The sequence below is a fragment of the Orcinus orca genome, chromosome 5 (assembly GCF_937001465.1).
Source record: "Orcinus orca chromosome 5, mOrcOrc1.1, whole genome shotgun sequence".
Classification (NCBI taxonomy): Eukaryota; Metazoa; Chordata; class Mammalia; order Artiodactyla; family Delphinidae; genus Orcinus; species Orcinus orca.
This window is the reverse complement of record NC_064563.1, coordinates 68,478,323-68,495,268: the sequence shown is the minus strand read 5'-3', so window position 1 is coordinate 68,495,268 and position 16,946 is coordinate 68,478,323. Positions and strand designations below refer to the sequence as shown.

Below are 16,946 nucleotides of genomic sequence, written 5' to 3'. Positions count from 1 at the left end.
GCAGTGGTTAAGAATCTGCCTGCCAATGCAGGGGACACAGGTTCAGGCCCTGGTCCAGGAAGATCCCACATGCCGCAGAGCAACTAAGCCCATGCGCCACAACTACTGAGCCTGCTCTCTAGAGCCCACAAGCCACAACTACTGAGCCTGTGCACCACAACTACTGAAGCCCACGTGCCTAAAGCCCGCACTCCACAAGAGAAGCCACCACAATGAGAAGCCCGCACACCACAGCAAAGAGCAGCCCCCGCTCGCCACAACTAGAGAAAGAGCCTGCGCACAGCAACGAAGACCCAACACAGCCAAAAATAAAAACAAATAGGTAAATTTTTAAAAAATAGTGTCTGATTGAGGTTAAAAGGTGCGTTTTTTCTTTTTTTAATTTATTTTTGGCTGCGTTGGGTCTTTGTTGCTGCGCACGGGCTTTTCTCTAGTTGCGGCGAGCGGGGGCTACTCTTCGTCGCGATGCACGGGCTTCTCGTTGCAGTGGCTTCTCTTGCTGCAAAGCACGGGCTCTAGGCGTGTGGGCTTCAGTAGTTGTGGCACGCGGGCTCAGCAGTTGTGGCTCGTGTGCTCTAGAGCACAGGCTCAGTAGTTGTGGCCCAAGGGCTTAGTTGCTCCATGGCATTTGGGATCTTCCCAGACCAGGGCTCGAACCCACGTAACCTGCATTGGCAGGAGGATTCTTAACCAGTGTCACCAGGGAAGTCCTGGTGTGCTTGTTCTTAACTGTTCTAAATGGATGAACTTTCCTCCCCACCGCCTTTCCCCTAATTTTTATAAAACAGGGCAAAATAAATGAAAAGGCAATAGCAGCATTGGCTGCTGTATAGCCAAAGGTGGGAATGTTGCTGGAACCAAACTGATGGCTAGAAGGCAGCTCCACAAACACTCTGCAACAGCAGTTGTTCAACAACATTGAAACATTCACTAGCTAAAGTAACACAAAGAATGTAATTTGACTGTATAATGTAGAAAAGGGAAGGAGGTTACAAAGTCAAATATATTGATGTCACATACCACCTGAATTAGGTTCCACTGGGAGAAGCAAATACAACATGCAACTCTACTGCTTCAAATTCATTTTCTAGGGCCGACAATAATCCTAGTTCCTAACACAAGCCATAGACTTTTCAAACATGAGGTCAACTGAGATTGGATACATGAAAAGTGCTTTCTAAACAGTAAAGTTTCCATGTCAGATTTGATTATTCCCAAATTAAATGAGAGGGAATATACTTTCTCAAGGACAATTAGGTGGTTGTGTGACCTTGTTTCACCTACTCCAATCTCTAATTTTCTTCAGGCTCCTTTCTAGAAAGTGCCATGTGTGTTTAACTGGGTACAGGGACTGGATCTTCATCACTCTTCCACAGGTTTGTGCATTCATCTTGCTTGATGGGAGGAAAACCCAGCTAGCTCACAGGCCCCTAGGAGGGAAGCGAGGCTGATCAAGGAAAAATGACCAAAATGGAGATGGAAGAGACAACAGGGTAACTACACCAACAAGAAACAGGAGTCAAGAAAAAATTAACAACAAAATTGTATTTAAAAACAGACTTCTCCAGTTGGCATTTCGAATGAAATAGCTAACAATTAACTCCAACCCTTTATACTGTGTCTTTTGCTCCTGGAGTCCTCTTGCAGCTTTAATTCTTGAAACTCAGGCGGCAGCACCAGACATAAATCCCCAAAGGGAGAGGTATTATTAAACCTTTTGCTGGTCATTCTTTTCTCAACACGAATGGACAAATTCTTAAGCCCTCTTATTCATTTCATGACGATCATTAGAAGAAAAAAAAATTAAACCAAACTTGCATATTGAAAATGAGAACAAAAACAAAAAACCCTGCAGATAATAAATATCGCTGATTCACTTATTTTTAAAACAAAGTCCAATTTTATTCGCTCTTAATATCCTTGCAGTCCATTGTATACCTTCTGCACTGACCCTTGATTCAGCAGCTGTTTGATACCTGAGGAAAGAACAAACAAATGACTCCGTTAACAAAAAAGTGACTTCCCCAGAGTTTGAAGAGCATGTGTCATGGGGAGGCTCACAAAAGGCCTTATGACAACCAGGGATCTGAATTAAACAAGTAACTACCAATGTCTAACTTTATCGCATGTGGATACCCATACATGCACGTCCAAGGTGAGCCCCTGTCTTTGTGTCTCAGGCACACATACCACACATACATCCCACAAAATCCGATAAGAGGCAATTGAAATGGACAGAAAGCTCTTTGGCTGTCTTCCATTCCTTCTTCTTTGTCCTCTTTCCAGTTTTGACCTCTCTCACCTTTTCCTTTTTACTTAGGACCCACTGACTGGGCCCTCTTCTCAATCAGTCATTGCAGACTTCACCACTAAGCCTCTAATCCTTCTAATGTAGACCTCGTCTTTCCTTGAACAGTAAACATTATACCCTCACCTTCTCTTGCTTCCTCTGATAACTGTTCTTTTGGAAAATCCACATCAAAAGTGATTATCAAAGAGCCCTTGATGTTGTTGTTGTCAAAGTTGGGGAGCCCTTCCCCTTTCTTCCATAGCTTGGCTCCTGGTCTGGTGATCTTATCCCGGGAAATATGTACCTGGAAAGCAAAGGGGATGGACTGGAGCAGGACTGGTACTCTCGAAGCACAACACACAGCTTCCAGTGAGTACTGGCGCCCAGAGCCCATGTCATGGCTCAGAGCAGCAGGATGAAGGGGCAGGGGAAACATCATTAGGACAGTGTGAGCCAAAGAAAGAGAAGGTTTTCAAAAAGAAAAAGAAAAACGAAACACGTAAAAAAGTAAGGCTTTTACCAACGGAGACTGTAAAGACGAGACTGCCAAAGGCTGTGCAATCACCTGAGTAGCTGAGGGGTCTGTGGCGTTGTTACTGCTACACGTTCAGCAGCAGAGTGAGGAAAGATGACAGGACAAAGCCTGAGCACTTAGTTCCCGTGGCTCCAAATGACTGAAGTGGCTGAAGTAACCTCAACAGCAGCCATGTGAAGGCTTTAAAAGGACAGGAAGTGGGAGAACTGGTTTGCTTACCTTGTGACCATCCAAGTGAGCAATATCCATATCGAAGCCCACCAGAGACTCCACGAGGGAGACTGTCACGTTTGTGTACAAGTCATCTCCTCGCCTTTCAAATATTGGGTGCCTAGAACAGAACAAGGTAAAGATCATTAACTTCCAAAGTCTCTCTTTGGGAAGAGTTCAAAAAGTTTTTAGAAAAATCATGGAAAAGGATGAATGCCACTCTTTCAAGAAATAGGCATTTATTAGACACTCCTTCGTGTATAGTATTAATCAAGACTGTAAAGTAGCCTAAGATTTATTAAACCCTAATCTTAAGGAGCTTACAATCAGCAGAAGTCAAAGCACGTAATTAAAATACAAGTAACTAGATTATGGAAAAGAGAGAAGGACAACTTCTGGCTGTGGGACTGGGGGAGAAGGGCATCAGGGACGGGTCCTGGGGGGCTTCTAGAGCTGGGCTTGTAAGGCCCGATCAGCTCTGAAGCTGCAAATAAGGTGGGCGCAGGGGAGGGTGGGGATAGGGCAAGAGGGAATTCTGGCAAAGATAAGGACTTGAGAAGGTACCAGGTTTATTCAGGGAATAGTACATGTGCCAGTTTCTCTGGGAAGTGATGGGAAAGACAAGGTAGGTGAGAAAGGTTGGGGAAAGATCACCGAGATTAAAGAGTGCTATGAGGGAAAAAAGTCCTTGGCACTGGGGGCCCATTTCTCCATATTTGGGTGGGAACCTTGTTTCAATGAATCCTTAGAAACAGAGGTATCACTGGTTTCCAAAGTGGTAACAAGAGACAAGTGATAAACAAGAAAGCCTGAGTCCCAGGTAAAATTCTTATGTAAGTAGAACTGCACGTTGAAGAGAAGCCAACCAGAGAAGCTGCCCAGCAGCTGCAGATCATGTCACAGAAGCCCCTTTCTATGGAAAAGTCTCCCATTCTTGTATGGGGCCGTATTTCCTCAGTTAAAATCTCTGGTCTCCTTGTCTGCCTCTCTTTCACAGCTCCTTACTCATAATATCGATGCTTTCCTCCCAACATCTTTTGGACTTGGAAGTCCTGAGTAAATAAATAAATGGACTCAATCCTAGGCTCCAACCCCAAATTTTCAGTATGGCTGTAGAGTTACATATTTAGGGTATTAAGGGCATGAAACAGAGGAAAAAGTCTGGAAGTGCCCTGGTGGCTACCCATATTTCTTTAACCTGACTCCTCTGAAAAGCAAGGGCTAAAGAGAAGGCCTCTAAACTGAGATTACTTACTTGACAACTTTGATTCGGAACCGTAAGTCTCCTGGCTCTCCATCCACATGAGGCTCACCTTGTCAGAAGAGAAGAGATTACAGCACACTGTAAGCCACGCAAGTTGAACGCTGCAAATCTATTTAGCAGCTGAGAGAATTTTCTAAAGCCACTACCTTAGGCTTTGACTGTCAAGCCTATCTGTGAGAGCAGCGTGTCTGTGTCTACCTGGTTATGTCAAGTCTCAGATTATTAGTGAGGATCACCTGGGACTCAGACACAGCAATAAATAACTTGACCTACTTCCTAAACAAGGAATGATTCACTGGTCTCCTGAATCTGATGTTTTAAAGCTATTTTTCTTCTAGAGATTTAAATTTAACCCCTAAGTGAGGTCTGGGAGCATCTTATTAATGCCAACTAGAGTTACATAACTTCTTTCATTGCTGAGTTAAAATTAATCCATTAAGTTCTGAACATTTAAACTTTGACCTAACTTAGGCTACTTGACAGTAACTTTTAGCCATGATAGTCAAAGGATAAACAGTAATGCTACTGCTTAAGTGGACCAGCCAGGATGCTTAAGGATGGTCATAAAAAGGCTTTCTGTGTTCTAAAACTGACTGAAGTGTGTTGGAAATGATATATGCATTTACTAGGTGGCCACGAGGTATGGGGTGAGGTGGGGGTGGGAGGTGCTCATAAGCAGGCGAGAGCATAAAGTTACAATAATAAAACATCAATATCAATATTTCACCTTCTCCAATAAAGGGGTACTCCATGCCATCTCTCACCCCAGGTTCAATTTCCACCTCCAGTGTTCGTTCTTCATTCACTAGTCTGAGACAAAGAGCATTTAAAAGAAAAAAAGAAAATATAAACCAAACCCCAGATACAGATAATAAAGTTTTATCTACTCAATCAGACCTTTTCTCTTGGAAGACTATCCTGTATCCCTAAATGACAAAACCACCTGATATCCATTTACACCTTCCACCTGCCAAAAGCCAGGGCAAAGCTACTATATATCACAACCATGCGACTGCTGACTCCAAAAAAGCCTGCAGTAGACTGATTGCCTTGAAGTGAGTGATCAGTAACAGAGAAAACTACTCGCACTTACATAAATGTGCACCTGAAAGGACAGCAGCATGTTTATCAGAAAATCTAACAGAAGAGTTTATCCTATTTGATTTTTTTCACTGATCCCACAAATAACTGAGCTAGTTTTAATATATACAATTGAAGGTTCAATTAAACAGTTGTATTTATAACATAAATCAGCAAATAGTACTTCTCTAATCTGAAATGTTAGCTGTACACATAAGATTGCTCTAAATATTCCAAGTAGGAAAAAGGAAACATTCCAAGTAGGAAAACGGAAAAATATCAACATTTTTGTTAAGTATATTCAGAAATAAAGGGCACTGCTTATTAGTTCATAAACATAAAAGGAGATATTCTTAATAGATACTTTCAGAAAAAATTAAACTGTACATTTCTTTGCTCTATCCTCTGGCAGAACATGAGGGAGAGAGAGAAGGATGGGGGAGAGGGAGGGAAAAAAAAAATCTAGGTATGGACCATTGGCATTTTATTAGACAAATGAGATGATTAAAGTGTCCCTTGGCAGAGCAAAGAAGGTGCTTGCACTCACTTGACATTCGGGCACTCGTCGCAGACCACCTCCTGGGTCATCTGGAAGCGGCCGGGGCCCAGCTGGGTGGTCCGCATCTCCTGCCTGCAGTTGCACTTCCGTTTGCCAGGGGCCTGCCTTGCCACGGGTTTGTTTCTAACCACCTAGCAAGTATACACACAGGATCAGCTTCTCTCTTGTGTCCCACAGCCTTTGGTTTCCTCACCAGATCGGGACTCTGCGCACCTGCCGGGGTTGGCACTTCCCCTTCTCTCCCAAGCCATCCCTCAGGGAGACCCACAGCTGAGAGAAGTCTTGGAGGAGTTACAAGTCAGCTCCCACATAGGAGTTGAGCAAATGGATCTTTAACTGACTCAAATTCTAAAGTTGGAGAAGAGAGAGGAGGGTAAGAAAGAAGAGAACTGAAAGATAGTATGCATGGAATCACCTTTTCTAAGCCATGACAAAATACTACTGAGTTAAAGTAGTGCACAGAATTACTATCTCTTGAGAAATCTGAGCTGTGTAAAGCGTAAGCCCTGAAGAACAACCACAGCCTTCAAAAGCTGGTTTGTGGCTCCCACCCCAGGATTAGTCATGATTAACCTCATGAAAACACTTCCTTGTTTCAGGCAACTCAATCTGGCAGTGTTTTCCAGTGCTGTCTCGATTCAGACACTCTAACCCGTAAGAAAAGACACAACGATCATCTCCTTGTAGCCGACTGCAAGTAAACATTCTGATCCCTCTAAATCACTAGAAGCTAAAATCTATGAAGAAATGTACTCTTGATTTTGCCTGTTTAGTCAGACACCTACTAATCACAGGGCACGTGCTCATGCAGTGAGATGACATGAATGCCTGGAGAAAAATCCCTCGATGCCTACGAACATATGAAAGCCCAGGTCAACGGAATAAATAACAATAACAATCATTAGAGCCAACACTTTATAGCACTTAGTATGTGCCAAGCAAGGCCCTAATCACATATATTTATGAACTCATTTAATCCTCATAGCAGCTTTATGAGGTAGATGCTGCTATTATCTCCATTTTACAGAGGAAAGAATGAAAGCACAGAAAGGCTCAGTAATACGACCAAGGTCACATAACCAATGTATGGTAGAGCCAGGATCCTAAACCAGGCAGTCTAGCTCCAATCTCTGTGCTTTTAATCACTATGCTCTCTCAAGGTAATTTTTTCTTAAAAAGAACTTACCATGGGGGCATTTAAATAGCAAGGTCATATACATCCTTTACAATAATTAGATTAAAAAGGAATTTGTTTAGGAGCATGCCAACTGCAAAGAGTGATGCACATTATGTATTAGCAATGATGACAGACAACAGGTCTGCAAGGGAACATGGGAAATTAATATTTTTACCTGGATATATGTACAAGACTTCCTAAAAGCACAGCTTGGAATTGAAAAAAAGTGGAGGTAACCTACATGCCTATTGATGCAATGTGGTCACAATGAAATTGTCTTCAGCAGAATTATAGCTATAAGCAAGAACATGGATGAATTCTGACAATATTAAGAGTGAGTAAAAAAGGCCAGTCTCAGAAGATAATGTATAGTATGATATCATTTTTACAAAGTCAAAAACAGTGAAAGTAAACAATATATTATTCAGGTATTCCTATATATGTAATAAAACAAACAAACACGAGTGGCAAGGGAACAATAAAGACAAAACTCAACATATTAGACAGTTACCTGGGAAAGGAGGCAAGTGAATGGAATAGGGAAGTAGCATGTAGGTAGATATAACTCCTGGTATTGTTTTATTTAGTGCTTGGGCTGAGTGATGAGTTCATGAAATAATAACAGCATATCATGAACCAAGAATTATGATTAATTCAATTCTATACACCTCCCCACCCCCTAAAAGACAGAGAAGGTACGTAGAAACCTCTTGTTTTTAGTCATAAGAACACATTCTGGGAGTCAATATGAATAGCTGTATAGTTTGGACTTACTTCTACAAAATTTCCTGCATATACTTCTTCCAAAGTGACTTCTAGATCTACAATAATATCACTTCCTCTTGGAATATTTCTGTCTTGCTGACGAGGGGTTCCTCCAAACATGAAACCAAAATCTCCAAAGAAGCTGTTGGTAAGTGTAAAATCATCGTGAAAAGAAATCAGAGTTCACCTCTTACAATTTTAGTTTTCTTCACATTGATAAAATATTGTGTCCCACCAGTGAGCAAAACTGAAAGACATTTTAATACATTGGAGTCATACATCATACACAATTTTTAATTTATATAATGTCAACTATATTGCCCCTATTACAAAAAAATTTACTTTTTAATATTGTCCAGACACACAGTACAGTGTATACAGTATGCCAATGAATTCTTAATCAATGAAAAAATAATCTCTCTCAATACTGACAAATATCAGGATATAATGGAGACAGAGAGAAAGGGTATAGTCTATATAAATTCATGTATTGCCAAACCTAATGGTAATTTTGGACATTTGTAGTGTTCACCTTTACATGCTTTTTTAGAAACTAACTTTGCTGAAACAAGCTACTGCTTTGTACAAGAATCTTGGAAACATAATTAAACTAAAAAAGCATCAGCCTTAGTAAAACTCTGGATCTTACAGAAAAGGAAGTTCTGGTCTCATAAGACCAAAATTAATTTGTTAAGTAACAGAAGCGTCACTTTGAGATTACTATAAACAGTGACCTTCAATTGCATAGGAGTTCTAATCTTGATGTTAAGTTTTGGTTATTAAGAGCCTCAGATGTTAGCATAGTGATGACAAATATACAACAACCCCAATCCCTCCAAAATACAAAAACAAAACCCAATCTTGGTGAATGGATTCCCTGAATCTTAAATAAAAGCAGAGAGGGAGGATTTTGGTGGGGAAGGAGCAAGGGCAGAGCCTTTTTTCTTTCTGGCATCCCTGGGTATCACTTCTAACTGCTAAGGGGTTCAAACAGGACACTTCCCTGGTAGGCTAAAGCAGCCAAATCAATCCTGGGGAAGAGAAAGATTTCCTAATAATATTACTCGCACATCGTCCTAAGTCCTGAAAATCTACTGTCACCCCCAAACACTAAATGAGGGAAGCTGTTGTAGCAACAGTGATTCTTACTTCTTTTGGGGAAGCATTCACAAATCTGAAGAAATCTGAGAATCTAAAGAAAATTCTCTTTGAGAATCTGAAGAATCTGAAGAGAATCTGAAGAAAGCAATGCATCCTCTCCCCATAGAAATGCATATTCAAACATCTTTTTATTTATAACTTGACTTGAAACCCCAGATCAAGATCTCCTATTTATGCATCATCAGGACATATGAAAATTCAAATGCTCAACAAAGAGGGGCTCAAAGAGCGGGAAGGAAAGATGTTTATTATTCCAGCCTCTCAGCACTCCCAGAAAGCTGGGCCCAGCAAGGGATGAAGAGCCTCTAACCCAACTCCTTCCAACAATGCTGATTATCATAACCATCCCTCTCTTGTGGATAGAATGAAGAGTCAGTTTTGGGTATGAGAGTAGGAATTTCTCTCTCCGCTTGTAAGAATTACCTTTGCTCATTAAGTGGTTTGCAGATTCTAAGACAGCAAGGAGATACAATGAACTGGTTTCCAACATATACCCCCCCCAACACAGTCAGGTTGATTTAATTGATATGGTTGCCTAGATGGACATCCCTTTTAGTGCCACCTGTCTTTTCTGGAGCTTTGTGAAAATAGAGGAGTATATTCCCACAGAAAGGATGACGAATGACCTCTTGGTCAAGGATCAGTTGAGTTGTACTCTTCATCGAAAGCTTCTGAACAAGGGAGCAAGGATAATTCTTTAATAATCACTAAGTGATCCATTCTCAGACACTAATACCCTGCAGATAGATAAATTACTTACTGTGAAAAAATGTCTCCATGGGAGCTCTGATGCCCATCTTTTAATCCTTCTTCACCATAAGTATCATATTGTTTCCGTTTCTCACTATCTGACAGAACCTGGGGGCAAAAGCCAGTGGAAGAAAAGATTATGAGTTGGTAATATTCAGGTAAGGTGAATTCACATTTATGTTTTTGTTTTTTTAAACTCTGATACTGTGTGTAAAATTTTAGTGGAATTCAGTTTTCATTATGTATGGTATTAAGGCATGTTTATAAAGTTATTTTCTTTATCAGACTAAATTCTTTGATCAGTGCTCATTTTGTAACTTTCCACAATGCTCCATTCATGTTTTTAATTTAAATTTATCAAAACTCACCTAGCCACATAAATATCATGCTGGAGATTAGCGACATGGCTATGAATGTGAGGGCAGTAACAGGAAGAGGTGAGATGAATTCCTCAGGTTTACTTCCCATGTAGTTTGACTCCAGTGTTTAGGCTGTTAACCACTATGTTATATTCTCTCTCTAAACTATAAACTAGGACACGACTATGACAGACTGTCATTAGTCACAGAAGCAGTAAATTAGGACAGCCGTCAAGTTTGCTCAGCCCTACACATCTATACCATAACCCCTGCACCCCTCTACCACACACACATGAAGAGACCGGTAAGTCAAGGGACTCCAATGACAGGTCTCCAGAAAGCTCTACACTGCAATATTTTCATATTCCCTTTTCATTCTTTTGATTCACGTAGAAATCCATTTGTGGAAGAATGCTGTCTGCCACACACAGCTCATAACCTCCTGAGTTTGAACTGCAAGGAGTGAAAAGGGACACTGCTCTATGAAGGACGCTCAAGCTCAATTTCACAACTTGAAAAGACTTTCTGAGGTTTTAATGGTTTTAGAAAACTACATACTCAGTCACAGGTATATGCTTTCTCATTGGGACCATTCCATATATAGAACTAAAGAATGTAAAACAAAATAAGCTTCGATGTTCTTCAAAATTTGCCCTCCCAAAAAAAAAGCTTCCCATTTACTTAGAGCATTCTGAAATATATGCACACATATAACTTTGAAAATTGAATAACTTTATGTTATTTGATATTCTTAAATGTCTATTTAGATAGCAGACTGAAGGAGAAAGTTATTTCAAACCCATACTTGTGTTGGCTCAGGAAATGTGAGGTTGGAAGTAGCTGGGGCTTGTTGACTCAGCAAAAGAAAGGGAAGATCTAACTGGCGTATGTAAATAGGACACACTTTTGGCTCAGGGCCTGAATGATGTGTAAGGTGCCACAGCAAAAATCTACTAACATTTAAGATACATTTAGAAGGATAAAAAGAAACTCAGTGTACAAGAGAGTGAGCATTCTTAAAAGCAAAGACAAATGGGTTAGTCTAGAAGGGACCAGAGTACTCAACTAAAGCCACTGTGATAGACCAGGTGAGAAAAAAATAGTTTGGTAAATATCCTAAAAAAATAGCCACTTTGGGGAAGTAGAAACGGGCAGAGTTAACTTTAAAAACAAACAAAACAAAACAAAACTCATTATTATGTGATCTGGATTTCCAATATTTTCACTTTCAAGTCTACTTCTCTGTTCCTGTCTTGGCAAAGAAATGAACCCCACATTCGGGTCCATAAGAAACACCACTTCAAAACCCCAAAACAAAGACTATTTTTTTAAGTCAGCTTCTTTTTGGACATAGGAGGCTTCTGTAATAATTACCCCCAAATTACTCTTAAAGTTATCTATTACCGTTCACTTACTCCTCACTTTTCTTCTGTCTAAGGAATGCAACTTTATTCCATAGTCTTGGAAACTTTTATTATTAAAAGAAAAAAAGGAGTTTCTTAGTTGATTGGCCAACCAACCAGAGTCCCAACTAATTAAAATGCCAGTAGTAATCCCAGCTCAGTAGAGAAGACAGATTTGTATTCACAAGACTCTTCAACTTTACTGGGATTCTGATTTGTGAACACTAATTTATCTAAGGACCAAAGGCAGGCAATCAAGTGAATGATACAAAGAAAAAAGAAAATGTGAACTAGTGACCAGAAAGGTTCTTAAGAGTTAAACGGCAATATCATGAATGATCTATGTATAGCCTTGCCTAGGTCATGGCTAAAGAACATGGTAGGGTTTTTAAAGAGCACGGTAAATTCTTAGCAACAGCTTCCCCAGAAAATATTTTTGATTATTGGGTTCCTAGCAAGCAATGGGAATACTCATGGGAAACACAGTGTGAAATATGGAATCCATATTATCAATGAGAAAGAAAATGTTACATACAGTAATTTAGGAGGGTCCACCAACCCTCTCAAGTTTATTTGTGGGCCCGAGGTTAGGAACTTTGGTCCTACAGGTGTTGAGAGAAGAAAGGGAAACCCCATTAGTTCTAGGTTTCACCTGGGTATATAAGTCACTGTTTTGGTTCATTCACTTCTTTAACCTAGGAGGCCTTGGGATCCCTTCCTTCTGGGTTTTTTCCACTAAAATATTTTTCAGATTTGTTTTCAGTCTTCTCATTATACAGGGATTTAATTTGAATTCAGAAGTTGTAGCTCTCTGACTTTTGGAGTCAAATTATTTTTTTCTGTGCCCTTTTAGAAAATGTGAATAAATGGTGACTAGAATTGATAACACTGTATTGTATAACTGAAATTTGCTAAGAAAGCAGAGCTTAAATGTTCTCACCAAAACAATAAATATATGAGGTGATGGATTAACTAGATGGGTGAAATCCTTTCACAATGTATATGTGTACCAAGTAATCACAATATATCCTCTAAATATCTTACAATTTTATTTGTCAATTATATCTCAATAAAGCTGAAAAGAAAAAGTATAACCACAGAATAATAGTATTCTATTTCTAGGGGAAAGGTGAATTGCAACACACACAAAACAGCTAACTCCTAAATTAATACATATGAAAGATTATCAGTGACTTATTTGTAAAATTTTTTCACCACCATGTTGAAAGGTTCTGTGTATAATGGTTTTTCAAATAGTAAAAAGATTATTAAACATTCAGTAAATATTCCTCTGTGTTGTTAAAAAATTTTTTTTAAATGGTAATAAGAATATGTCCAGCTCTACTATATCTCAAGATGTCCTAATGAAGATTAAATGAGATGATACACATGAAAGTATTTTGACCTCTAGATTACAGGTTGCAAATTCAAACTATAGCTGTGTTTTCTTTGATTTGCACGAAAAAGAAAATTTTAAATTGAATTAGTTACCCACATTTTACAACCAGGAGAATTTACCAAAAAATCAGGATTTCCACTCCTCTTGAAAAATTAAATGATCTGGCCACGGTGTGCAAACAGTGTTTGCATCTGTATATGGCAAAAACTGGCTGGTGTTGAATAACAGCTGTTCCCTTGAAATGGGGCAAGAAGTCTTCAGCTTGTCACAGTCCTCTTCAATCGCTACTGATTCCTAACATGGAGGTAGAATATCCACTCTCCTGTTTTATCTTATACCTGCCCTGAATGTTATCTGCCTGATCCACATGGGCACATGTGGATTTGCAATCCTCATTTAGATTTTATTTCTGTTTCTGGCTCCAACTCTCAAACGGGTTGATTGATCATCAATCTACGTATTAACCTACCGATCCTATTTTCTTTCATTCGTCTTTTTCAACATTACTCTCCTTAATAAGACAAATACTGAAATGAAAAGGGCAGGAAGTAGCACCTACTAACATTAATGTACAATACAGCATCAACTGCTACTTTTATCTATTGTCAATTTTTTTTTTTAAAGTGACTTAAAAAATGGGAGTGTTACTCAGCATTACATGGTTTTTTCCGTATCTGTAGGTTTTATTCACACTTTATCCTTTTCCTGACTCACCTCATAAGCAGCACCCAGATCCTGGAATTTCTCCTGCGCTCGAGGATCATCAGGATTCCGGTCAGGATGAAGCTGCAGGGCTAGTTTCCTGTAGGCCTTTTTAATATCCTTTATAGAGGCACTGCGAGGCACCCCTAAGATCTTATAGAAATCTCGCCTGAGGATGGGGGAGAGGGAGAAGATATTTCATTGAAGAGTTAATACATTACATTTTTAAAAGTGAAATTTTTTCCTTTCAATTTAGGTTTGTGTCTGAGCAAAGAGGTAGGAAAATGAAGGTACCCACGTGACATACGAAAAAGAATGACTAAAAAGAGAACACACCAGAATTTGTAATGAGTCTCATATTGAAGTAATCACAATGAGAGGCTATGTACTTTTTGAACAATACTAGAATTATTCAAAATATCTCTGGCATTTTTCTCTTAGAACTACCTTTAGTCAAGAAAGTCATTTTCTTATTTTATGGTCACACATCATTTTCAACCAAGAACTGTATACTCAAATTGACTCTCTTTTTTCTCCCCTATTATTGACTTCAAATGACTTCTGACTGTTTCCAAAGGTCAATCTCAAAGGATGAATTTCTTTGTTCAAAAAGATTATGTCACAGAAATGTTCTAACAGTAGCACTCTTGGAGTGTTAAAGATGAAGTGACTGAAGTTAACTTCAGAGGTTAACACAGAGGTTAAGTCAAAGCCCAAATAAAAAGCTTGAAGAGAGAATAACACCCATTTGAATGGATGAGTTGTGGAGTTTTTTGCTGAGAGAGAAAATTTCAATTTTGCAGTCATTACTAGTGGTTATACTAGTTTGTCTAGGTCAAGTCTTAATTAGAGACAGCTGCTGGAACCCATATGCAGGCGCCTATAAGTCCCAGCAGCTGCAAATATGTACATGGCATGAGCTAGGAGATAAAGTGGAGATCCACTGACCTCCTTGCCAGGAACTATGTTGGAACCAAATTAATTGTAAAGGGAATCTTTGCAGGAAGGGCCAATGGGAAGACAGAATAAGACTAACAAACTTTTAGGGTAGGGACCATAGCCAGCCCATAGAAGACACCAATAAATATTCGTTGAATGAAATGAATAAATAAGCATGCTTACAAAAGTCTATTCATTTTGCCAGAGTCACCTTAGCCAGCAGAAATTACTCTGAAAATGCATTCTCTCAACCAAAGGGATGGGAAAGTTGTTCACAGGGAGATGATGTAGTAATGATGGTAATTTTAAAATGCAGTGCGGAAAAATGCATTGGGGTATCAAGAGCCACGTAATATATGACAGAACTTTTTAAAAAAGTGTATTTCATAAGCTCTTAGTCACACTTCAGGAAAATCATTTAATCATTTTATGTATAAATTTTAAAAACTATCACTGACAAGGGGTTCCATGAGGATTATTTAGGTGCTTTATCGCCACACCCCCAAAATCTGCAAAAACTTGACATCTCTTGAGACAAGAACTAAATAAATCAAAAGTTTCACTAATGTTAATGACAAAAGAGCTAGCTATATAAAAAATGAGGCTTAGGATATACTTAATATAAAAATGGTTAAGTAACAGCTGAGAAAAATACAGGGAAAACATGGCTGGCATAACTCAGCATCAACATGACGGTTCCCAAGAGAATCCTTTAGGAAAAACTGAAGTTTATAGCTACAGTACTAACAGTATTTATCCTGACATCTTGTTTAAGCAATTTAAGGTACCTATTCCTTTAAGTGCAAAAAGTACTAACAAAAAACATGTTAAAAAACCCAATAAAGCATTACCTAGGAGAAGTTAATTTTTTCAGAAATTTAATATGTTTCACAAGAAAAAAACCCCAACAAAGCTGAAGCATATATGCACTGGGAACAAACTTTTAAGAGAATAACAAGTACTTAAAGTTTAAAGCTCTGCTAGGTAGTGCTTTCTACATTCAGAGCAACCTATAAATTTGTCAAAAGCTAAGACTTTACTATTCCCCACATTCTAAAATATGAGCCTGGCATATCATACCCTGTGGTCAGCAGGCCTATACGATAGTAGATCTTATTAAAGGCCGGAGAATCTCAAGAGTTCAGGTGGTCCTACTTCCTTCAAACAGGTGGCACATTATCATCCTCATGTCACAGATGAGAATTGAAATGTTCCTTCAAGGTCACATAATTCGTAAGTGGGGTGGGGGTGGGGGGGTGGGCTAGAATCCCAGTCTACCACCTATTGGTGTAGTAGTGGAAATGTTTTTTCCCCGCTCGTAATACCATTCAGCTTCCTAAGAATGCTCCATGGAGAGACAGTGAGGCATGATGACAACTCAGGCTCAGCATCTCAAGAAGCTGAGAAGTACAAGGGCTCTCCCAAGGGTCTGCCTTGCTCCCTCAATCCAACTTCCTTCAATCCCAGCATGGCCTCCCTAACCTGTCCTCCCCACTTCCTCACTTGGCCTGGCATCATAACCCACCCACTTAATGTCCGCCCAATGGCTTGTTGCAGGCTCAACACTGCATCGTCCTCTTCTCCAGCTCAGCAGCCCCCTCACACCACGTTGCTTTTGGCACTGCATCCAACCCTCACTTCTCTAGGCAAATCTAGCTCTAGGTCTTCTGGGTCTAAGCCCCTCTCACCCGTATCACCCTCTGCTCTCCTCTGCACCCCACAAGCCTGGCCCACGCTACCATTCCTCCGCTCCACCGCCTCACCATAGCAACGCCCCTCTCCACTCCCCCAGTCTGACAATGCCCCCTCCTCCCTCAAGCCCCCTCCCCAGCCAAGACTGACTTAAGGGCCCCGTGCCCGCGGATGCCAGTTCCTCACCCGGCGATCACGGCCCCGATGAGGTACAGCAGCAACAGGCAGAAGGTGCCCAGGTTCTGCGGGGCCATGGTCTCTCTGTGCGGGTCCCTGACCCCCGCACTCTTCACAGCCTCCGCCGCCGCCGCCGCCGCCGCCGCCGCCGCCGCCGCCGCCGCGTCGGCTCGCCAGCCCACCCGGCCCTGAGAGGCCGCCTCACGCCGGAGTCTCCGACTTAGTCGGGAGCGACAGCTAGCTTGCCCCCCTCCTCTACCAGTCCACTTCCCGGGAGTCCCGAGTCCCGGCGAGAGAAGCACCCAGCGGGCCAGAGCCAATCGCTGCTCGGGACATCACACGCGGCCGGCGCCTCACAGCCAATCAGCGCAGTACACTTCACCTCCGAGGCGGTGCGGCCGGCCAGTTAGGCTTCGGAACTACAGCCGCAGCTCCCGGCCAATTAGAAGGGGAAACGTCAGAGAATCGTGCCGCCGCAGGAATC

General features: G+C 40.7%; 1 protein-coding gene across 1 annotated transcript; it reads right to left on the bottom strand.

The window, feature by feature from the left end:
* Nucleotides 1–1,525: 1,525 nt before the first annotated feature.
* DNAJB11 (DnaJ heat shock protein family (Hsp40) member B11) lies at nt 1,526–16,773 on the bottom strand. The gene is made up of 10 exons (XM_033403226.2): nt 16,472–16,773; nt 13,667–13,823; nt 9,802–9,899; nt 7,890–8,022; nt 5,927–6,069; nt 5,027–5,109; nt 4,291–4,348; nt 3,045–3,156; nt 2,435–2,594; nt 1,526–1,976 (listed from the first exon to the last, which is right to left on the bottom strand). The coding sequence occupies exons 1-10, from the start codon at nt 16,537–16,539 to the stop codon at nt 1,912–1,914; spliced, it is 1,077 nt and encodes a 358-aa protein (XP_033259117.1). The 5' UTR covers nt 16,540–16,773; the 3' UTR covers nt 1,526–1,911.
* Nucleotides 16,774–16,946: the final 173 nt, after the last annotated feature.